At 28.6% G+C, this 24,303-nt stretch overlaps 2 protein-coding genes and 1 long non-coding RNA gene across 4 annotated transcripts in view; 2 read left to right on the plus strand and 1 right to left on the minus strand.

Annotated features, from left to right (window-relative positions):
• The window catches only part of LOC128284135 (uncharacterized), a 46,269-nt gene extending 27,001 nt beyond the window's left edge, over nucleotides 1–19,268 (plus strand). The window contains exons 2-3 of the long non-coding RNA XR_008274463.1: nucleotides 18,472–18,554; nucleotides 19,247–19,268. This is a non-coding gene — a long non-coding RNA (uncharacterized LOC128284135). The remainder of the gene's footprint in view (nucleotides 1–18,471; nucleotides 18,555–19,246) is intronic.
• On the minus strand, nucleotides 1,223–5,169 carry LOC108474211 (mevalonate kinase). Of its 2 annotated transcripts, none has more exons than XM_017776143.2 (5): nucleotides 4,772–5,169; nucleotides 2,980–3,223; nucleotides 2,641–2,894; nucleotides 1,933–2,346; nucleotides 1,223–1,627 (listed from the first exon to the last, which is right to left on the minus strand). In XM_017776143.2, exons 1-5 carry the CDS (start codon nucleotides 4,896–4,898, stop codon nucleotides 1,509–1,511), a joined length of 1,158 nt encoding a protein of 385 aa, XP_017631632.1. In that variant the 5' UTR covers nucleotides 4,899–5,169; the 3' UTR covers nucleotides 1,223–1,508. The 2 variants fall into 2 exon arrangements, with proteins under 2 accessions (XP_017631632.1, XP_017631633.1); XM_017776144.2 differs by having other exon boundaries at nucleotides 2,980–3,220; nucleotides 4,772–5,165.
• Nucleotides 19,269–22,765: 3,497 nt separating the features above from the next.
• LOC108472776 (uncharacterized) lies at nucleotides 22,766–23,898 on the plus strand. The gene has a single exon (XM_017774331.2). It carries the CDS (start codon nucleotides 22,972–22,974, stop codon nucleotides 23,683–23,685), a length of 714 nt encoding a protein of 237 aa, XP_017629820.1. The 5' UTR covers nucleotides 22,766–22,971; the 3' UTR covers nucleotides 23,686–23,898.
• The last annotated feature ends 405 nt before the right edge of the window (nucleotides 23,899–24,303 follow it).

The following is a 24,303-nucleotide window of genomic DNA, read 5'->3' on the forward strand; positions in this document are numbered from 1 at the left end:
ATTAGAATTAGATCTCTACTTTTATTATACTTCTTATGGCTATAAATAGATAATCGACTCGATAAAGTATTGTAATGACCCATTTTGATCAATAAAGTAAATTCTCTATTGCTTTCATATTTTATTTGTTATTTATTCTCTCCATCTCTCTTTATTTTATAATAATATTTTTATTTTTTAATTTATCTAAAAATATTTGATGATTTTATAAATTTGATTTTTATTAACTAATAATTTATTATATTTTTAAGTAAAACTTTTAAAAAATTTCAGAATTTATTAATTTTATCTATTATTAATAATTAATTAATGTAAATTATTCTTAATACTTTAATTTCAACTTTAACTCGTTTATATAGTTGAATAAAAATTTTTATTTAAAAATAATAAAAATAATTATATTTTATAAAATATCAATTTAGTAATATAAAGAATGGCGATAGTTTTCACATCGATTCAAAAGTTTATCTAAACTCGTGCTTTCATGCAGATTATAATTATTAATATAAATTATAATTTTATTAAAAATATTTATTATTAATTACTTATACTTGGTAAACTATCATTTGATAATAACAAAGAGTATATATTTAACGGAAAAAACAATCTAACAAGTACGAAATACTAGAATATTCAGATAAAATTGTATAGAATTTTTTTTAGTACTTATATTTTCAAATACTTTCTTGGACTAAGATGTTGTTTATAATAATTTTACTTTTAAGTTTTGTTGCTTGTTTAGACTTTTTTTTAATATTATTGATAATTTTATAATATTTAATTTTTTGGGAATTTAAAATTATATAAGTGTGTAAATCCAACTTATACAGTCAAACATAACATAAAGAATTACAATGTAATTACACTCTATTAATCACACATACATTATAATTATAACATGGTGCAATTACTACATTAATAATTACATTTTCATCTAATTACTCTGTAACATCGAAAGACACTCTATCCCAAATCTTACTTAGAAAGTATATTTGAAGTGCTTCAACTACACTCAATTGAATGGAATCCACTAATTACATTCGTTATCTAAACATATTCTGATTTATTTTTTAATATTATAAAATATACAAATGCCAGACCGACTATCAACTCTATCCACGCCCACTCACACTCGTATCCAAGTAACATAACTCTTCAACCATAACATCCAACAAACTTTCCTACATCTAAAGAAAAAAAAATGTATAGAAAAGCATTGATGTTATAATGGCTAAAAGTTAAAACCTCATTGACTTTTAACTTTCAACAGCAAAGACAACACAAACTGACGCAGTAAACTAATGTACAAAGGAGAATAGAAACAGCTACAACATTGTTTTCTGTAGCAGTAGTTTTTCTTCGTTCTGGTTTAACTAGAAAACGGCTAATCCGAAAGTGAAGTGTACAGAAAACGAAAGGGAAGGGAAATAACTATAACATCGATATAATGTGCTTCATGTTGTTATTCGAAGAGAGTCTTATTACGACTAAAATATGGGGACGGAAAATTAGGAAGAATGATCAAAGGAAATTTGAACACCTTTACCACCAATTCCGGCTGAGAAACACTGGAAACCGAATGATCCGAGCTCTTCCACTAGCTTATCGATGACTTCTCCTGATATATCTGATTCATGTCATCAAGGGAACAAGTGACAGAAAGCAGCAAACTACTGATGAAACTATAAACAAAAACGGATCAAAGTCAATATCTGAGAAGTAGTTTCTTGTCAAACCCTATCCTAGCCTCTGCCCCTTTACGTGGGGAACAAGATCAAAATGTTCATTTCTACGGGCAGAGAGACGCAAGGGAAAGCATTTTATTGCAACGAATTCAAACTCGTTTATCTCATCAAAACCTTCAGTCATAAGTAATGAAAGAATTGGCAGAGGCATAAATAAACAAATTTAAAAGAACAGTAAAGAGGATACGGGTTGGCAAGAGTGTTAGCACGCAACCTCCGCCACCAGCTCCGGTCAGCTTGGAAGCTAGCTTATACTTCATTGATGTCTGAAGAACATTTTCTATCGATGCATGGCTAACACCTATAGAGAGGAGCAAACCCTGATTCATTTCCATTAATTCTCCGAGCTTCTCTTCATTGGCAGATAAATATAGATCATCCACAGCATGCGACTGGATGATGGTAGACCATTCATCACTGATGGCTTCAATGGCATTTAACACGGAACACATGGCATCAGGATGCCTTGATTTCCTTGCCGAAACATTAGCAACCAAAGCCTTTGTATCCCTCCCGACTTTTGTGTTGGTAATGAGCATTTTCAGTGGCATATTGGAATCGACGCGGGTCATAACACCAGATTTGAATTTGATCACATTTCCTGTTCCATGGAAACCATAAATTACTTAAATCACATAGATATTGATAAACATATCATGCATTTATGAGGTAATATAGCACAACTTGCTTAGGCTACTATAAATCGGTCTTCACTCTATCCAACCTTTCCTTTTAGATTACCGATGTTACCAAATTTGGTCTAAAATTAAAATTTGTTCTGATCGTAGTTGGTCCAGGATAGTGATGCATATGATAGAGGGACCACAAATTAATTGTTAAAAGAATTTGAAGGCAGAAAAAGTATTTAGTGAGTTTTTTTAAACAAGTTGGATACCAAATGTGCTAACTGAGTTGTCAACTCCAGAGGGTCTTCCGTGAATTATCTTCTCCCCTTCGAAAGCCCACTTATTCACCAATTCAGCCTCAGTCTCCTTAAACGTAGACCATCCTTTTTGGCTTACGTCCAATTTCACGGAATCTGAAAGAGCTAATAGAGCTGCTGAGAGTGAAACACAATATGCAGCCGATGAACCCAGACCCGCACCCACAGGAAGTTCAGAAGAAACGGTGACTGTAGCCGGCTTAAACCTGGCTCATTGAGTCAATATGTCAGAAACTAGATCATCAAGAAGAAAATTTTAGTTAAAATAAAAAGCCATAACTGGATACATACCCCAATATAGAGGTGTACAACCAAAGAAATGCATAAACCCCAGAAGCAAGTCCAATCTTTGTCTCGGGGAAACTTTGCTCATCAACAAGAGTGGCGAGAGATTTAATGGTCTCCAATGAGCATGATGTGGGTGTCGAAGAAAATGGAGAACCTAAGTGAGATAGCACTTCCTTGATTCTTCCGACTGACCATGAAAAGTCTAATCCAATGTCATTGAGCTTAAGTTTTACTGTATCTTCGTCTTCTATGGAAAAAAACAAATATAACAAAATGAAACAAAGATACAAATATTAGATTGCAAGACAATGTTACGGACCTTATCAAAGTGCCAAAGATTATACAAATAAGAAACCAAAATGAATCAATTGACCAAGAATTGTTATGACAAAATCAAATTTCAACTTACAAAAATTCAAGAGAGGATACTTCGATCAAAGCTTGACAGCGTGTCATTATTGACTTATAGTTTGATTGTAGGTGATCAAAGAAGGAAATATCGTAAATGAGAATGTTTTTTAGTTCTACTCATGCACTGGAACTTATGGTTTTTAAACTCCTAGCAACATTTACCAAAAACACATTAATATTATTAGTAAATACCGGAAAAGGCAAGAGGGGACCATTTGCAGATTAGTTCATGCAAATGAGTAAGTTAGCAGCCAACTATAAGCACTTATCAAACTAGAAAGTTCACAAAGATTGTCTGTTTCCCACAAGCTTGACACGCCCCATAAAATAAACAGCACACTTTGAAATTTATCAAATCCGGTGTGTTAGATCAGCTCAATCTTGGAAACATCATTTCCACATACTTAGTTTTCTCAAAAGATAAGAGCCAGTAAACACATCCAAAGAAACATTAGCAGAAAACAAACCACCAAATCTGATTTAATGGATCGTTATTAAAAGAAAACTATAATCAGCTCGATCACCGAAACTTTGTTCACAAATACTTTGTCGATTCATAGATAAGCACCAACAAACACACCTTTCAAAGCAACATATGCAAAAATCAAACATACCTTTGCACGATTGTCTTCCAAAAAAAACCATCAAAAATCCGTAACTCATTAAAAGCAAAATATAATCAAAGCGATCTCAGAATCACTTTTCCTGAATATTTAGTTTTGTTGAAAGATAAAAATGGCCAACAAACACATCCAAAGCAAAATTCATAAAAAGACAAACATATCTTCGCACGATCGATTCCCCAAAACAAATCATTAAATCCAATTTATAGGATCCTCATAATGAGTTCAATCTCGGAAACCTTGTCTCGAGATACTTAGATTGTTCAAAAGATAAAAACCAATATCTACAAAAATGAATCTCTTTTTCCTCATTAAAAGCAGACCATAATCACATCTCAATCTCAGAAACTTTGTTCCAACATAGTTTGCTCAAAATATAAGAACTAAAAAATACTTGAAGCAAACAAAACTTCAAGAAAGGCAAATAATGCTGATGACTTCAAAATTTTGCTGAACCTACATAATCTTCCAAATAACGGCTAACCCAATCAAAAAAAAAAATTAAAATAACATCAAATTCCAACCTATAAAACACCAAAAACAAATAATTTGAGCAACAAATTCAAACAAAAAAAAAGGCTTGGAAAACTGGAATAAAACTCCATATAGGCTAAACAAGGAAACTACCAAAACATTTTACACAATCTAAGAACAACCCAACTCAAAATAACTTTCATTTCATAAAATTCAACCCGAAAATCACCATTTTAAAAAAAATACATAACAATTAAATGAATGGAAGAAGAGAAACAGAAAGATACCAGAACGAAGACGAAGAGAGACAACAGTGTAGAGATCAATGGAGGAAGCAACGGCAGTATATCCATGAACCACAGCATGTTCACCGGCGAGAATGATCTTCCCTGGAGCTCTGGCAGTTACCTCCATTTTTTAAAATTAAAAAAATGTTGAATTTGAATTTTTTAGTTGATGATTTGAGTTACAATTTGGGAGCAAAATTGGTGTCGAAGGTTGGATCCGTGAGTGAGAATGAAACGAAGGAGCTAGTCGACGCAGTGGGCTTAAGACGAGGAGGGCGTTTAAATAACGCCGCCGTCAGAGGAAGCTGGATTTGGTGGGGGCGGAGAAAACTGAGTTAAAAAGAAATGGGACTTTACGCGCCATTTAAATCAACCTAAATTCCTGTCCTTATTTGGTTTGTTTGTTCTATTCCCAATTTTTTTTATCACTTAAAGATTGATGCCATGCCCACTCGACTAGCTTGCGCGTGATTCTCAACTTTCCGTTTTGGGATATTTCTTCTTTGTATTAATAATGGGATAATATAATTTTTGGCCCCTGAACTTGGCAAGTAGATTCATTTTGATACCTGTACTTTTTTTATCTACTTTGACACTTTAACTTGACAACTTGACAACTAGACAACTAGGTACATTTGATCCTTTAACTTGAAAAAATGTAAAAGTTTGATGATTGGCACATCATCACTTAAAAATCATTTAAATTTTCAGTTGATGATGTGGTATAATTTCAATATGTCAGATTTAGTGTTTTAATAACCAGATCGTGATTGAGTAAGTCGACCACCAGTTCCTGATTCTGCCAGTTCAACTGTCAAACGAACAATAATTAAAATTTTATAAAAAAATTTATTTAATGTCCCATCTGTTCAACTATTGATCTTTATCCTGCTTTTCGAATTTCAAGCAATTTATGTGTTAATCAGTTCAACCCTTTTGTTCAGATCATTATATCGATCAATTCTCAATCCAGTCGTTCCAGTTATGTTCCAATAACACAGATCACATCACCAAACCTTGACAGAATTCAAGTTCAAGGACCAAAATGGATAAACAACTAAACAAGTACAATTTGACAAATTTTGTGTACTATTTTAGTTTCTACCACTTTTCACTTTAATCCTTATTCTTTTACCCCAATCAATACTTTAAAAAATATTTTTTGAGTTTAGGGTCCAGGGTTGATCAAAATGAAAGCATAGACATGATATGGCATGTATAGTTTACTGCAATTAGAGATTTAACGTTTTTATGACTAAAATGAAAATACCCTAAAACTTGGGTGATCAGCTAGGAAGTTTACCCAAAAACTATTAACTAAGGTGTTTTTATTTTTGTTTTTTAAAATAGTGTATTCATCTCGCTCTTTATTTAGAAATTTAAATAAAACTACTTTCTAAAAATAAATATTTTAAATATTTTTCATCAAAGCTTAAAACTTTAGTATTTACGAAGTATTTTCTTGAAATGGAACGGAAATATAATTTTTTCAGTATTTGAAGAAAAATAATTAGTTAGTGGGACAAATCGAAACCAGGAAAAAAACTACAAATAAAGAAAGTAAAATGGTTTTTTTTCCATGAATTTTACAAAGATTGGATTAAAATCACCATTATTACCAAATTTTGTCCTATAAATTCTAGAAATTCTCTTCAATAATTCCATGGATTATTGTTAAGGAAAAATGATAGAAAAATGATAGAAAAAGTTGAATAATTCTTGTTTTATTTTCAAAACAATTGTAAAATTTTAGAGGTAAATTTATGATTTTGTGTATCTTTTATGTTATTTTCTTAAATTTAAGAAAAATAAGATATTAAATAAAATTTACTTTTTTACGTATAAAACTGGTTAACTTTCCTACAAATTGAGTTTTAATATTCTATAGGATTTTTACCAAAAAAAAATCTATAGGATTTTTACCAAAAAGAAAAGTATTCTGTAGGATTTCTAACATTGTAAATACTAAAATTAAAAAATAAAATAGAATATTCACTAAACCCTATACTCTTTACATATTCAGAATTTAATCCTTTTTTAAAGATTTCAATATCTGTTTTTAGATTTCAAAATTCAAGTCGATCGTTAACATCGTTAAATTTCTTTTGTTAAATCCACTAATGTGATATTTAAAAAAAAGCACTCATCTAGTAGTTATGTAATAAAAATATTACGTTATAATGAACTTCAATTTAATAAAATAATTTAGCAATTTAATAGACTAAATTCTAAATGTACGAAGAGTACGTAAACTTGAAGCATATTTAACAAATTTTTTTGGTAAAAACGTCCTCTTTGGTTACTCTTAATTTCAATATTAAGCAAATTGCTCCCTCTAAAAAAATCAAAGTAATTTAGCCACCATCAATTTCAAAAGTGAGTAACTAAGAACAATTAATACATCAATCATGTTTTTAGTCAATTTTACAAAATTTTAATTGGTATAATAACAATTTTAGCCCTCAAAATTTACACATATTATTTGTTAGTATATATGTTCAAAGTTATTTATTTTTTGAAAATTTTAAACTTTTAGATAATTTTTATAACTAAGATCAAATTGATAAAATATGAAATTATTAATGGCTTAATTTGTTATTATACCAATTAAAATCATGTATAATTGACGAAAAATATTAATGTTGTGATCAATTGTTCACTTTCAAATCAACAATAATTAATTTGCTCTAATTTTTTTGAAAGAGACCAATATGCTTAATATCAAAATTAAGAGGGACTGGAGATGATTTTTACCAAATTCTTATTGCATCTGTAATGCACGTGCTTGAAAGTCCATTGAGAGATAAAAGAACAAGTTTCTAAAAATATTAATATTAGTATTTTGAGGGGAAAAAACCCAACCCATGATATCACTAAAATAAGTCCACATTCCACAGTCAAGTCCAATTTTAAACATGATTCAATGTTGGCATGTTCATAATAGCCACCTACCCCCAAAATTTATATAATAAAAATCAACGTTTTATTTCATACGATTCAATTTAGTCACTTAAAACGTTTTAATTATTATTATTTTTATTTAAAATTATTATTTTTATATTTAATTAATAAATTAAAAAATCCTCATTTTTTTCTTTTATCGAAGATAATAGTATTGGTCATATGAAACAACTTGAAAAATTATTAAAACGTGATACAAATATATGAAAATGTTAAATTTCATATAATATAAATATAAAATATTTTAAATATAATTATCGTACGAAAAAATTCATCTACATATTACAAATACATGAAATATTAGATCTTGAATATAGGACGATGGGAAAGGCAACGTTTTTTAAAATAAATTCGTGGTGGGTTTAGTCAAGCCATTAATTTATCAGTCTGATAAATTTGATTTATTCGATTAAAATTTTATAAAATTTAAAAAATTTAATTTAATTTGTCCATACTAATTCACGAGTCAATTGACCTAATCTCTTATTTCGAATCGATACTCCGACCAATTTCTAGTCTAACTAGTTTGGCTCCAAAAATCATGGGAAAATGACTGGACCCAAAACAATGTTTTATACAATCAACCACTTTATAACAGTCCATTTGCCTGTCAAACTTTTGATGTAATTGAGAGATAATTGTTATATACTTATAACAAATCCGTGACACCTATAACAGCGGTCGAAATTAATATTATATTTGAATTTTTTAAAGCAAATTAATGAATTTTTAAAGGAAATTAAAACTAAGTATTATATTAAATTAATAATATTAATTAATGAAATTGATATCTTATTTTTAGTAAAATTTATTAATGTAATTCCATTTTATTAAAATTTATTTTCATTTAATAATTTTAAATATTTTTATAAAATTTAAATATTTTATTAAAATAACATCTTAATTAAATTTTATTATTTTCATTTTACTAAAAGTTAGAACTAATTTTTTAAAATTTGAGATGAGATGCTTTTAAAATAATTATTATATACTTATGAAGATTCCAAATCACTTGGTCAGTAATTTAATTTTTATATTATAAGGAATTAATTTAAAATTATAAATAAATTTTAATTTAATGTATAATATTATATACTAACTTTAATTTGATATTCTAAACATAAAATTTTAGTTTTTTATTTAGTTTCACATAACAATAACAACGCGACACGATTTTTCTTGTAAATTACGTGAAAATCGATTATTAACTTTATTAAGCTAAAAATGAAATAATAAAATTTAATGCTTCCATGTAAATTTAAATTATGTTGTTTTTGTTTCTAAAATTAATTTTAATTATTTTTCATATAAATTTAAATTATTTTCCCATTTTCATAATAATAAACATGTATTTTCAAGATTAAAAAACATGCATATTTAAAATCTACATGAAAATATAGTTTAAATTTTTCATTTATGCTTTTAATTTAATAAAATGTCATATTAACAATTTTCACATAACATAAAAGAAAAATAACACCACATAAATAACGGTGTTAATAAATACAAAAATTAAATCAAAATTAAAATTATATATATAATTACTCCAAAATAAAAATAATATCTAATATCACGTATTAAACCTATATTTATGTATACTTTTCAGATTTATTTTTTCCTTTATTTTTTATTGCTTTTTAATGCACGTGTTTGAAAATCCCTTGGGAGATGGATGAAAATTTTACTATTTTTTTAATATTAATATTTGGAGGGGAAAAAAAAATCAACCCATGATATCACTGAAACAAGTCCACAGTCCAAGTCAGTTTTGAACATAATTCAATGTTTGCACCCTTTAAAAAAATAATTAAAAAAACAACGTTTAATTTCATGTGATTCAAATTAGTCAGTTAAAACCAGTTACATATTATTATTTTATATTTAATTATTAATATAGTGTTTTTTAAATTAAATATAAGTTGCCATTTTTCGCAAGAGCTGATAATAGTGGACATGCTAGCAACAACGTAAACAAATTAATTTTTGTATAATTTACTAATGACGAGAGGTTGACAATGACAGTGTTTAAATCGAGATGCCAATAAACACTTGATCATTACTCTTTTATATTGTTCACAATGTAAAAAAAATTATTAAAACTAATATAAAGAGACCAAAAAAATTAAACTTTATATCAGACGCGAAACCAGAACAAATTTTTAGGGAGTCGAATGAAAATTTAAATTTTTATAGTCTATATTTTTATAATTTTTAAAGGATTAAATTAAATTTTTATAATTTTAGGGGCCAAAATATAATTTTATTTTTACTAATTTAAAATTTATAAAATTTTAAGGGTCTAAATAAAATTTTATATTTTAGGGGCCAGCCCTTGCCAACCCCTAAATTCGCCTCTACTTTATATATAATATAAATTATTAAGTTATACAAAATTATGGGCTAAATTGACCAAATATGAAAAAAAAAAAACTAAATAGGTTATTTTTTAAGAGAAGTTGGCTGTTTTTTAAGATAATATGTGAAAGCGCACTCAACTAGAAGTGCTTGGATGGGGGAGCTTTCCCTGACATGTCAACAGAAAAATGCGCCCAGTTGAACGTGCTTTCACACACTCTCTCAAAATATTACATATTTTTTAAAAATTTCAAAAAACCAACTTATTTGGCTAATAATTTTTTTTCATATAATTTAGTCAAAATTATATGAACACATGATATTTTAAATAAATTTACTATATTAATAATTGCCAACAATCTCTTAATCCAATGACGAGAACATAATGTTGTAAGTATAAAAGTTTGAGTTTAATCCCAACTAACCCATTCTCCTCGCTCAATTATCAAAAGAATTATTATATTAAGAGTTAATAGCATCAAACATCCTCAAACTATAACCCTCGTTTTAAATTGACCCATAAACTTTAAAACGTTCTAATGAAATCCTCAAACTATCGGTGGTTATATTAATCAAGTCTTTCAATTAATAAAACTGTTAATTTAACCGCTAATGACATGTCAAACCTTATATGACATGATTTAAAATAAAAATTAAAGAAAAGTAAACATATTGTATAACTTTAAAAGTGAAAACTAAAAATAAAATAAAATCGATAAAAGAGAAAGTGAGCTAGAAAGCTTTTGTAAAAGCTTTGAAAATCTCAAAAGTAATATTTTATATCATCCATTTTACAAAATTCATTTTTTATTAAATTATTCATTTCAAGCTATACTATATAAGATTTGACATATTATTTAACCACTGAATTAATGATTTTAGTAATGGAAGGATCTTATTGATAGAATGTTTTAAAAATTAAGAACTAATTTAAAATAAAGATTACAATTTAGGGACGTGTGATGCAATTAACTCTTATATTAATAAATATATGAATACAATACAAAAATTAGATTTTGACTTTTGAGTTTTAGAGGAGGGAAAGGATAGGGACCTAATCAATGTTTAATCTACGCATAATTAATATATTTTAAATTCAATAAATGTATTAAATATTGGCGTCTTAAATTAATTGTTAAATAAATTTTAGCTTATGAAATATCCAAATCATGGTCAATATTGTGTTGCTTTGAAAAATCTTATACGTTGGTCCAATAATTTATATATAATTTTTTTAAGGTAATACCAAATATTAGAACAATTTAGACTTCGGGATTTTCAAGATAACGTCTTGGGATTGGAACTTCGAAATCAACAGTGATTATAATTTTGTTCAGTGATTAAAAATGGGTAATATTATAAAAATGTCCTTAAACTAGTTCATTCTATTCAAGTCCATTTTCTTTAATTCAATAAGCCTTTTAAATTTGTTTTTATTTTTCTTCATTAAAACTTTTGGAGAAAGGCTAATACTCTAGTATGTATAAGAGCTTTACTTAAACAAATCACACTAATTTAATAGTCTTTTTGAGTAAATATATATTTTGGTGTCTGAATTTAGTTTTAAGGTTCAAAATGGTATCTAAGATTTTTCTTTTGTCCAATTAAGTATTTGAATTTGGCTTCAATATTTAATTTGGTACCTAAAGTTTATTTTGGTCCAATTAAGCATGTGAACTTGGCTTCTTAGTTCAAATTGGCACCTGAACTTAATATGAAGCCAAGTTCAGGTAAATTTAAATAAAAAGCCAAGTTTAAGTTAAATACCAAATTGAACCTTGAGGCCAAGTTTAGATATCTAATGAAAAGAAATCTTAAGTATCAAATTGAACTTTGAAGCCAAGTTCAGTTACCAAAATATATTTACCCTTTTTGGCATATTAACCTATAAAAAATTAGATTTGATCGGTTGGTTAAATAGGCAGAACTAAAAAAGTTGATACGACAGTTCATCCTTATAAATTGAAATGAGTGTAGCGAATCGGTTAAAATGGTCGATAATTGATTAAAAAAAAGTTGAAATTTAAGGTTAAATTACGTTATTAGACCCTATTCTTTATAAAATTTATGAAATTAATTATTGTATTTTACTTTGGTCATTTTAGTTTATTTACTTTTCAAAATTTAAAATTCTAGACATTACCAAACGATAATTGTTAAATTCAATAAGTTGTGCTATTTCTAAAATATTATGTGATAAATATATTATTATATGTATAATGTCATGTAAACTTATTATTTCCGCATATTACTAACTAAATATCCAATTAATGAATTAATGAATGTTATGTTATGTCGAAACTAAAATTTTAAAATTAGAAAAGTAAATGGGCTTAAAATGATCAAATTAATGTGGACTAAATATACAACTGCATGCATTGTACAGAACTAATAATTAAATTTAACCAAATGAAATTAACTACTACTATTTAGGTCAAAATTAAAATTAAAATCCAAAAATACAAAAACTAAAATTAATCAAATTAAAATATAAAAATTTATTTCACAATTTTCATAAAATACAAATATTAATTGCAAAATTTAACCAAACTTCAACCCTTTAAATATTGGCTTATAGCAACCCTTTATATATATAAACCCATTAATTTGAGTGCTCGTGTGTAATTACATTTTGTTGCATTATAATCGTGTTTTAGATAAATTATTTGTTCAACAATTTCATTATAAGTTTCGATCATATTTTTTTTTTTTACATAATGTCTAGAATTACCCATAGTCCCTCTCAACTCATAAATAGAAGGATAATGTGCTTCAGCACACTTAAACATACATCCTCCTGCATTTGACAACAACACCCACACCAATCGAGATAAAACTCAGTTAACTTGATTAAGTTGACTTAAAGGTTCATGCATCATGATGAATTTTGAACATTAGAATTATTCATGGTTGAATTAGTTCAATTCATCTAATTTGGATTAAGTTTGAATAAGAAGATTTTGCTCATCGTCAACCTAAGTTTATATAAAAATGTTTTATAAATTTTTTTTAATATAAAATATATTTTATTATTTTTTAAATAATAATTTGAAGTTTTTAGGCAAGTCAGCTCTAATCGAGACTTAAAACTTTGTGAACAAATTGAGTCTCAATCTGATCTATCTTATAGACATTTTTACTTGAAATGAAGACATTATGACACCTAAGATTATCATAGTACCATTTCAATTAATGCTTCACTTGATTTTTATATAAAATTTTAAAAATATAATTTTTACATAAAATTTTCATCTACATCTTGGGCATTTGTTTTATGTAAAATAAAATGTTTTCTACATTTTCTTCGTTTGTTTAATGGAAAATATTTGGTTAATGGAAAATGGTTTATAAGTCAATAAAAATAAGCTATTTTTTTTATAAATTAACTTATCATTTTAAAAAAAGTAAGTAAATTTCTAGAATATAATATTTTTATTTTATATAAAATAAAATTGAATCAAGCCTGATACAATTATATTAATAATAAATTTTAATTTTAATTTTAAATTATTAATACTAAATATTATAATATTAAATAATATTTAAATACATATTTACTTTTTATATTTATTAATAAAATAATTATTAATAAAATAAATTATTTAATAATATTATTTTTTCAAAATAAATATACATTAAAATTATAAATATTTAATAATAAATATTTATAATATAAAATATGAATTTTAATTATATAAATATTAGTATTTGTTTAGGTCATGTTTAACTTCATTTATCCCTTCTAGCTCTAATATGTCACTATTCACTCTCGTATATGTAATATATAATTTAAATTAAATTTTAATTAGGCATTGTTTATTATTAAGTTTATATACGATATTAATTATTATAAAGCATTTTATTATTAAAAATAATTTTGATGATCTAAAAGAAATGTTACAATAATAATTTGTAACAAATATATTTATGTTGCATTTGTTTATTAAGAAAAACTCTCGTGAAAATTTATCAAACAACGAAAAATATTTTACGCAGAAATGTTCAAACACAATAAAATATTAACTTTTTTTAGAAAATCAATCAATTTTTCAGAAATCATTTTCTGAAAGTTGCTTTCAATAAAACAAATGCAACATTAATATTTATAATTGTACATAAAATAAGTTTTGAAACATTCTTATATAGGTATCTAAGTTATATTATTTTCCATGTTATAATTTTCTATATTTGTTTTGGTCATACATAGATATGCTCAACTCATTATCTTAAAATTTTCAAATTTTGAAATCTCGTACTTAAATCCATTTCGATAAGTGTCGAATAGACTCAAATTATCCCATATGACTATTTAAAGAATAATAAAATAATAAAAATATTTAAATTTATTTTTATACCAACATGTATATTAATATTTATTTAAATAAATAAAACAATTTTATTGTTAAAATTTTAATTTGGATAATATTGTAACGCCCTAATTTTCGGGAATCCTGCGAATGTTGGCATAGGTTTAATTATGTTAGTGGGCCTCTAGAAAGCCCAAGCTAAGATAGAACCCGCAATTTTAGTTAATTTTGTTCCATAAGAAAAAGGGGTGAAAATTATGAAATAGGACCTATGTGAAAATGTTTGAAAATGCTATAGGCTAAATTGAAGTGGCCAAATAAATAGGAGTGCAAAATAGGAGGATTTGCATGACAAACCTCCCATTTTACATGAAGTGGCCAGCCATCATGGTGTTGTAGACAAAATGTACATTTGATATCCATAATTTATGGTACAAATTGATACAAATTGATAATATGTTAGGTAAATGTTCCATGATAATAGGTTAGGTAAATGTTCCATGATAATGGGTTAGGTAAATGTTTCATGATAATGGGTTAGGTAAATGTTTCATGATAAGAATTTCATGTCTTTTGTATTAAAGAATTAAATGGATGAAATATGAAGTTTTATTAAAAGAAAAAGGGGTGAAAGGAACAAAGTTTTGTCCATCTTTGTTCATCATAGCTGAAAGTTAGAGAAAAAAAAGGAGAGGAGAAAGCTCTTGAGTATTCGGTCATTAGGAGGAGGAAAATTGAAGGTAAGTTCTTGGTACCTTGCTTCTATTTTGAGGTTCATGAGTTCTTCTTGATTCTACCTTAACTCTTGAAGTATATTTTGATTTTTAGTTGTGTTGTGAGCATTTAGTCATGAATTAAAATGAAGGAAATGGTTGTTGTTTCATGTTCTTTTGATGAAAAATGGAAGATAGGTGAAGTTGAGCCAAACAAATGAGCATGCATGTGCCTTAGATGTTAAAGGGAAAAATCAGCTAACATGTTGTACTTTAAAATGATGAAATGGAGATTATACTTAAGTAAAATCATAGATATGTGATGATTGATTGGTGATATACATGTTTAAATAACATGCATGCAAGGTATGTGTGAAAGAGTGATTTGGTAATAAATCTGCTTGGGACAGCAGCAGTAACGTGACTTTGGAAAATCACCATAAATTGTGGGAGAAGAATTAGAAGCTGAATAAATTATGTAATTAAAGCTTATTGAGTCTAGTTTCTAATGAAATAAACAAGAACATATTTTGAATTCTGTACAATGAGAAATTTGATTCGTAATGAAGAGTGGTCAGATTAGTCAAACAGTGAAACATGGGAAACTTTAAGAAAAATCTGGTATTGATTGGCCATACCAAAAATTCTGAAAATTTTATGGATAAAAGATATATGAGTCTATTTTCAGAGAAAATTAACGGCACTTGATTTGGAGTTTCGTAGCTCCAGTTATAAATAATTTAGTGACTGTTGCTCAGGAAGACAGCTTGCAGTGAAATTATGATTATGTGGTAAACATTGACAAAAATTTGTTAATGAGTTGCTTATTGATTTCTTATAAGCTTACTATGATCTGTAGGTGTGGTTGGCGAATATTGTAAGGGGTTAATCGTAGTTTGTATTTGAATAGTTAGATTAACGTGTTAGTAATCCAATTGTAGGCGGTTCGTGTGTGGATCTCGTCAAGATATCGTCGCAAAAGCAATGTAATCGACACCTCTCATAGACTAGATTGGCAAAAGCCGAAAAGTGAAATGTCGAAAAGTCGGTATTTTGGGAATTTGCGAGTGTCGAATGCTCGTAAGATAGTTGGGTTTGTATATTTGGTAATCTAAAGTAATAAATTGCAGATGCGCGATTTCGTACATTTTGATAATTTGGGCTTAATGGGCCAAAGATCGGGTTCATGGGCCAACGGCCCAATTCGATAAGTATCTTGTGATAAGTGTTCGATAGTACGTAAATAGTTAGGATATGCATGAAAACCCTAAAAGTAGCTAAATTACTATAATACCCTATGTATGGAAAATTATCATTATACCCCTAGGTGCAAAATTACCATTATACCCCTAGGGTTAATTTTGACCGAAAAGCATGACGATCGATTACGTATGATGTATGCCATGATTATATATCTGTTGCATGGGGACATGGGTTGTATTATGGAGGAAGCGTTCGGTGGCTATGCCACAAATATCGATCTGGTGGCTCGCCACAAATATTCGATCCGGTGGCTCGCCACATATATCTGATACGGTGGCTCGCCACGATTATCAGTATCTAGTGACTCTGTCACATTATTCATTCTGCGACCATGCTGCAAATTCGTGGTGTGTAGCGGTTGGGTGGGTCGAGTTGTCTCCCCACACTGTAAGGTTGGTACGGGGTGTATACGGTTGGATATGGTTGGGTTTCGCATAAACATGTAATATCTGCGTTACGCTATGGGCCTATGGGCTTTATTTTGAATTGCTCAGGCTAAGGCCAACTTATTCTATTTCGTGGTTTAAGTCGATATAGGCTATGGTTGGGTTAATTTATACACCGAGTTTCCCAAACTCACCCTTTTATTTTCATCCACGCAGTAATCCCCAACCATAGTGGGCTTGGAGTCGTGAGGGAATTGGAGTGGCAACCCGCTCGAAAGTTTGATTTTCTTCGTGAACTGGACATCCTTTTAATTACGTTTGAGGTTTTGGGCTTTTAAATGTAATAAGGCCGCTTATTTATTTTGATGGTTTTAATATGTATTACTAAGATAGGTAATACTTATTTTAACTGTTGAAATTGGATAGCTTTAGGCGCATTTTCAAAAACAACATTGATTTCAAAATAACACGACAACAAGCAAAGCTTCCGAATGAAAGTATTTTCCAAAATTAATCACTTTTCCTAAAAATGACTTAATCAAATTGGTTTCTAGAAATATCCATGACGTTAAGGTGTGGCAATGGCGATATGCGTGTCAGGATTGGATCCGAAAGGAGCTTGGTACTTAGCGATTCGATGGACTCACCATGTAACTACCTAATTTTCAATGGTGTCGAAATGGTGATTTGAGATCACTAAATTCGAAAAATAAGATTGAACAAGATAGTAATTTAATATTTATGAGTCAAGTAAGAATTTAGAAGAATTTGTGAAATGGTGAAATTAGTGAATTAAAAGAATTTATTAGGTCAAGCGGGTCAAAAATGAGGTATCGAGACCTCAAAGTTGAAAATCGAGCTATAAATATTTTTATAAATATTTATGGAGTGTCATTGAGTTAGTATTAAAGTTTAGTTAGAAAATTTTAACGTTTGGATGGCTAATTAATTAAAAGGACTAAATTGAAAATAGCACAAAATTTGTTAAATTGTGAGTAAATAGCTTAAGTATTTAAAAGATGGATTTAAAGAGCAATTAGACCCAAAGGTTAATGGCTGGACGGTTTGGGTACGAAATAAGCAAGAAAACAATGTGAACAAGGGCAAAATTGGAAATAGCATAAAAGTTAATAGTTAAATAATGATGTAATTGAAAAATCTAGACATTTCTTCATATTTTCTCAGCTAAAACGCCATAGAAGGTCTGGAGAAAGCTGGTTTTCATATTTTACATCATGTGAGTTTAATTCTTACTTTTCTTGATAATTTTATGTTTTTATGACTTTTACAATTAGGTCCACTTGTAGAATTCATTAGTTTTTGATTTTATGGGTGAAATTGGAAGTTACCCTGGATGGATAAGGGAATTTTATGATGAATTATTATGAAATTTAAGTTCTAATTTTATATTAAGGTGGTTTTATTAAGTGATTTTGATAGGAAATGATATTTAGGACCTAATTGTGAAAAAGTTGTGAATTGAAGGTTTCTGTTGAAATTAAGAATATAAAAGGTTTTGAAATAGTTTATAATGATAAAATAAAGTGTTAATTGAGAAAAATTAGTTCAATTGATGGGTGAATTGAGAAGGGACTAAATTGTGAAAATTGTAAATTTTGGGGTAAAAGTGCAATTTCGAAATTTGAACAGCATAAATTGTGAAGTGAAATAGAATTGAAATGGATGCTAATGAAGGAATGATTTTATAATTATAGATCAAGAAAACAAACTGAATCGTGGAAAGGAGAAAATTCAAGAATAGTCCCTGAATTTCTACGACTTTTGCAAATTAGTCCAGGTAAGTTCATATGGGAAAGTTCAATGTTTTCATATGAAAATATTATGATTGTTAAAGTATTTTATTGTTGATGAATACTATCAATTTGCATTAACTAATGAATAATGTGTAACTAAAAGTACAAATTAGTAGGAACAATGGATTTGAGTGCTTCTATTCTGTGACCCTGATGAGTTGACGAAACATATGTGACAAGTGTGCCCGTTTAAGACCATAGCTGAGCTATGGCATCGGTGCAATGTGATAATGTGACTCCGTATAAGACCATAACTGGGCTATGGCATCGGTATAATGTGATAATGTGATTCCGTATAAGACCATGTCTGGGATATGGCTTCGGTATGATATGTGAACTGTAAGACCATGGCAAGGCTATGGTTTCGTGTGTGATGCGATCAATGTGAAAGTCCATGGTTTACTATGGCAATGTGATAATGAAGCACTCAATTCCCTTATTGTTCCCTAATTTGACAATGAAGTAAATGAGAAATGGGCCTAAGGGAGTTAAATTGTGAGTTGCCATATGGAAATTATTCCAATGAGTTATTAATGAAATTGTGATTTGGAGGATGAAATAGTTAAACTAATAGATATATGATTGTGTACGATATTTGATATGATTTGTGTTTATATGCCTATGAGCTTACTAAGCTTCAATAAGCTTACTTGTGTGTGTTTAATATTTTATGTAGATTGACTTGAAGTGAAGTGGGTAGATCGGATCAACACAACAGGGCACACTATTCAGATCAATTCGGTAGTTTTTGTTTTATGTTTAAAGATTTATATGGCATGTATAGAGTTTGAATGAATTGAAGTAAAGATGTTATAAACTAGTTAACAATATTTGTACTAAAACAGTTTTCGTAAGTAGCAGTAGTTTGACTTTGAAAAATCACTAAAAATAGTAGAAATGGAATTAAATAATGAATAAATTATGGAATCGAATCTTGATGAGTCTATTTTCATATGGAAGAAGCAAAACAGGTATATGAGCTATATTTTATGAGATGTTTAAATTTTTGTGAAACAGGGCCAGAGCGATTTCTGGATCCCCTGTTCTGACTTTGGAAATTCACCATAAATTTTACAAAGATAATTAGAAGTCATACTTTATATGTACAGATTCCTTATTGAGTCTAGTTTTATTAGAGAGAAACGGCATAGTCATTGAAGCTCTGTACAGAGAGATATCTGATTCGTAATACACAAAGGTCAGAGTAGTCAAACCCTAAAACAGGGGAGATTTTAAATAATAAACTGTACTAATTGGCTTGACCAAAAATTCTAGAAAAAAATTGGTAAGTAGATATATGAGTATAAATTCAGAGAAAATTTACAGATTTGGATTTCGAGTTTTATAACTCGAGATATGAATTATTTAGCAACTATGACACAGTTGGACAGCTTGTCTGAAAAGTATTATATAAATTATCTAAATTTGGTTAAGTGCTCAAATAAGTTTAGTAGTGCCTTATGCTCGACTTCGGCAATGGTCTCGGGTAAGGGGCGTTACACACCACCTCTTTTCCGGTTTCCTACCTGGTGCACAGCTTCCATTCACTTTAACCTATAATGAAATCATCTTTTAAAACACTCAGTAAGTTTTCTTTCTGGATCGGAAATGTTTTGAATGCTTCGATGTGGCAATTTTTTTTACGTTTTTGATGTGGCATGCCGGATCCGACCATAACTTCTGGGCCGGGTTTGGGGTGCTACAAATATGATGTGTCTTTTTTTCCCCTACATTTGTCAATGGTGTAATTACAACAACCTTAAATTAGTCATTATATATATCATTCTTAAACCTAATTACGGGTCGAAGAGAGTTTGGGAAAAAAATAAATTTAAAAACGAGTTTGAACAAAAAAAATATTTATTTTCTAAATGGGTTGGGCTTCAGGTAAGATTTTTTGGCCCAAGTTTGAATCAGTCTAAACTTTTTTTTCATTGTTGTTTTGCTGCCATTTCGTTATTATATTGTTACTATTTTGTTGTTATTGTTTGGATATTGTGTAACTCTTGTTTTATTGTTAATTTTGTTATTATTTTAGAGGTATTTACTTGCTAAATTACAACTATTTTAATGTTATTTAAGTATAAATATTTTTTAATTTATTTTCAATTTATTGGGATGTTCTATCGTCGATCAGAGAAATCTTTATGAAAAATACGAATTGGAGTTTGAAGAAGAAGAATAAGAAGGAGTACTCGACCTGCAACAAGTAGAAGAGGATTTATTCAATCACATAGTTTGGGCTCCTAGGATATGGCGCCCTTGAGGCTTTCTATTTGATTGTATTGAAAGGCCAAACGAATTGGGATTTTCCTATTAGGCCCGGTCATTTCGGGGCAAACGGATCATTTATGATGAAAAGGATGAGCTTCAAGAGAATGATTCGGCATTTTTGTAGAGTAGAACCATACAGTACTAGGCACGAGATAGATCTTCCAAAGAACAAGGCTTTTTTCGAATAAGCCAATTCATTTGGGATCCTGCAGATCCACTCTTTTTCCTATTCAAAGATCAATAATTTATTTCTGTGTTTTCACACCGATAATTCTTTGCAGATGAAGAGATGTCAAAGGGGCTTCTTACTTCCCAAATAGATTCTCCTACATCTATATATAAACGCAGGTTTATCAAGAATACAGAAGAATAGCACTTAGAATTATTGATTCATCGCCAGAGATGACTTATATTTTTAATGTTTGTAATGTATTTGATGTATTATATATTTTAAAATTTGTTTTTATATAAAAATAATAATTTTTTTTAATACGGACGGATTGAGTCGAGCTCAAGTTTAACATTTTTAATTTGAGCCAGACCAGAATAAAATTTTAAGCCATACTTTCAAATCAAACTTAAAAAAATGTTTAAAATTTTACATTAACCCGACCCAACTCATCCCGAAGATTTTGTTGAAATTACTTTTTGCTTTTCTAACCATCCAATCTAATGCCTCATCACTTGTTGCTGATCACTGCATCGAAGTCCTTCAAAATGTGAATGTCCTCCAAAATTGGTTAAATTCTCCGATTGACTGCAAGCTGTTTGTTTTCAACGATTTTTCGCATAAGCTTGTACTGTATTTGATGACACATGAGATAATTCCCATTTAAATACCTTTGCTAGGGTAAAAGCCTAATATCAACAATTTGCATACTTTTCATGTTGAAGTAAGAATTTTTTTAGAATGCTGAAAATTAAATTATAATTTTACGATAGTAAAAATATAATTTTATTATTTTAATAGTATATTTTATAATTTTAAAAAATTAAATTATATTTTATCATTTTTAAAGGGTAAAATATAAATTTATCTGTACTAATTTAAAATTTTAAAAATTTTAAAAGATTTAAATAAAAATTTTCTATTTTAAAATTTCTTCCAATACTCCATCCTCATGTTGGAAATTTTTATTAAGATTATTCCGTAATCTTAATTCTATCTTTCAATGAATATAACCCATAAATAGTTAAAGATCTTGTGATCCATCTAATCAAGATATGGTGAGAATTATTGATTACAATTTCAACCAAAGTTATTTCATCAAGACTAATTTGATAGATAAAACTAGTTGGATTTAAAATCAGTTAAGGTATTAGTTTAAAGAGGGTTTTGAACCGGTTTATTTAGGAACTGATATAAATTAGTTGGATCAGATAAAAAATAGGTTGAATTGAATTGTTAATATTTTTTTTATTTTATGAAATTTTAATGATTTATTTAATCGAATTGGATGGATCCATTGAATTTATAGGATTGACAAATTGGTGGCCTGACTAATTCGTTCCCTAATCTGATTCAGAAAGCCTCGACTTGATTTGGAGCTAGTCCTCTTCACACATTTTTGGAGTTGTCCAATTAACGTTTGTTTTCTTGGTCTGATTTGTGATTTGCAATGTTGTCTGAATTGCACTAAACCGAGAATAGATTGGGGTATTAATCTAAGGAAGGACTTTGTAATTAACTCGAGAACTAATATGAATCGATTAAACTAAATAAAAATCAATTGAAACAAATTGTTTAATTATTATTTCAAATTTTTTAAATTTTAAGAAATTGTTTGATTAAAATATCAAACTAATTACCTAATTGATTCCATCATCGGTCTAATTTAAAGAAACATTGGTCATCTGCCCAATTTAATCCAACCTATCGAACTGGGCTGGGCTGGGGTTGATTTTGAATTATCAGACAAATAATGGGGCTTCAATAAGCCACAAAAATTTGAAAAATAGGAGAAAAAAATTCACGATGGAGCTCAATCGCTCATCCGCCAAAAATTGTTCCTCCTTTCATTTCAAAAAGAAAAAAAAATCGAAATTCAATATAAAAGAATAATGGCATAAGTTCCATTTCTTTTTCAAAATTTCAGTTTTTTTTTCACCAATCCATTTTCAATAACAATGGAGAAGAGCATTCAATTCAAATCCCAAATCCTTCACTACACAACCAATAGTTTCTTAAACCCATTTCTCGAATCCACCATTTCTCTTCAAGCTTTTAATTGTTCATGGAAATCTCCCATTTTCACCGTTTCTCCTTTGCTTTCACCCAAAACCCAGATCCAAAAACCAATTATTTGCGCAAGAAGAAGCAAAAGAAGAAAGGGGTCTGACAGATCGACAAAGCTTGCACTCGAGTTGCTGTCAATTTTGGCTTCGAATCTCAGGATCTTACCTCAACCGTTGGATCTGATCGTTCAAAATTTAGTTGCTGCAGATGAAGAAGGGCTTGGGTTTTTGAACGGTTTCAATGGAGTAAGATTTAAAGGATGGAAAAAGCCAACAATGCGAAGAAGAAACGGGAAGAAAATTTTAGGGTTCTTAGTAATTTTAGGGTCTTGTATTCTTTGCTTGTTGTTTGGGAAAGAGATAAGTAGTGATATGCTTTTTGGGATCTTAGGGTTAATCTTTTTTGTGTTTGCATTGATTAAGGAGTGGAGAAGGGGGTTTAAAGCTTGGGTTTTTGGGGTCTGTTGTGTTGGGGTTTCTGTTGGATTGGGATTAAGGGGAAATGAAGCAATGAAATGGATTAGAGAAATTAGGGTTCCTTCATCTTCTTCTTCAGTGATGGAGATCGTAAGGAGAGGCAAAAGAAGAAGCAAATGGACATTTTAAGAAAGAAAGCTTTCCATTTTTCATTGAATTTTTCAATTTATTTCTTTCATTTCCTTTTCTCTTTTTTTTTTTGGCATTAGAGGATTGAAAATTGTATTTTTGGTACAAAATGAGGTCTCAGTTTTTGATAGTAGAATAAATTTTTAGGAAATTTTTTAATTTTGTATTGCGAAACTTTGACTTGTGTATGGCAATTTTTTGGTTTGTGTTGCCTCTGTCGGTTTTTAATGCTATCATCATCAGTGAAGACGAAACAAAGGGTAAACTACATTAAGATCATTAAATTATTTATAAACTTACAATTTGATTATTTAACTTTAAAAATTATAAAATAATCATTAAACTATTTAAAAATTTCATTTAAGTCATTGTATTGTTTAAATTACAATTATATAGCCTTATATATTTGCACCATTTATGTTAATCAAGTCTCTTTCCCTTTACTTTTATAATTTAATTTTTTATGAAATAATTTTAAATGTCATGAATCTACAAACTAAAATTCAAATAATTTTTATTTTTGATCTTTGACATTGATTGTCAAATTAATTTAAATCTAAAGTATATATTTTTTACTTGCTGATACGCACTGATCAACCGTAACAAGTGTTACTTAGA

Source organism: Gossypium arboreum, chromosome 11 (assembly GCF_025698485.1).
Source record: "Gossypium arboreum isolate Shixiya-1 chromosome 11, ASM2569848v2, whole genome shotgun sequence".
In the NCBI taxonomy this organism is placed as follows: domain Eukaryota; kingdom Viridiplantae; phylum Streptophyta; class Magnoliopsida; order Malvales; family Malvaceae; genus Gossypium; species Gossypium arboreum.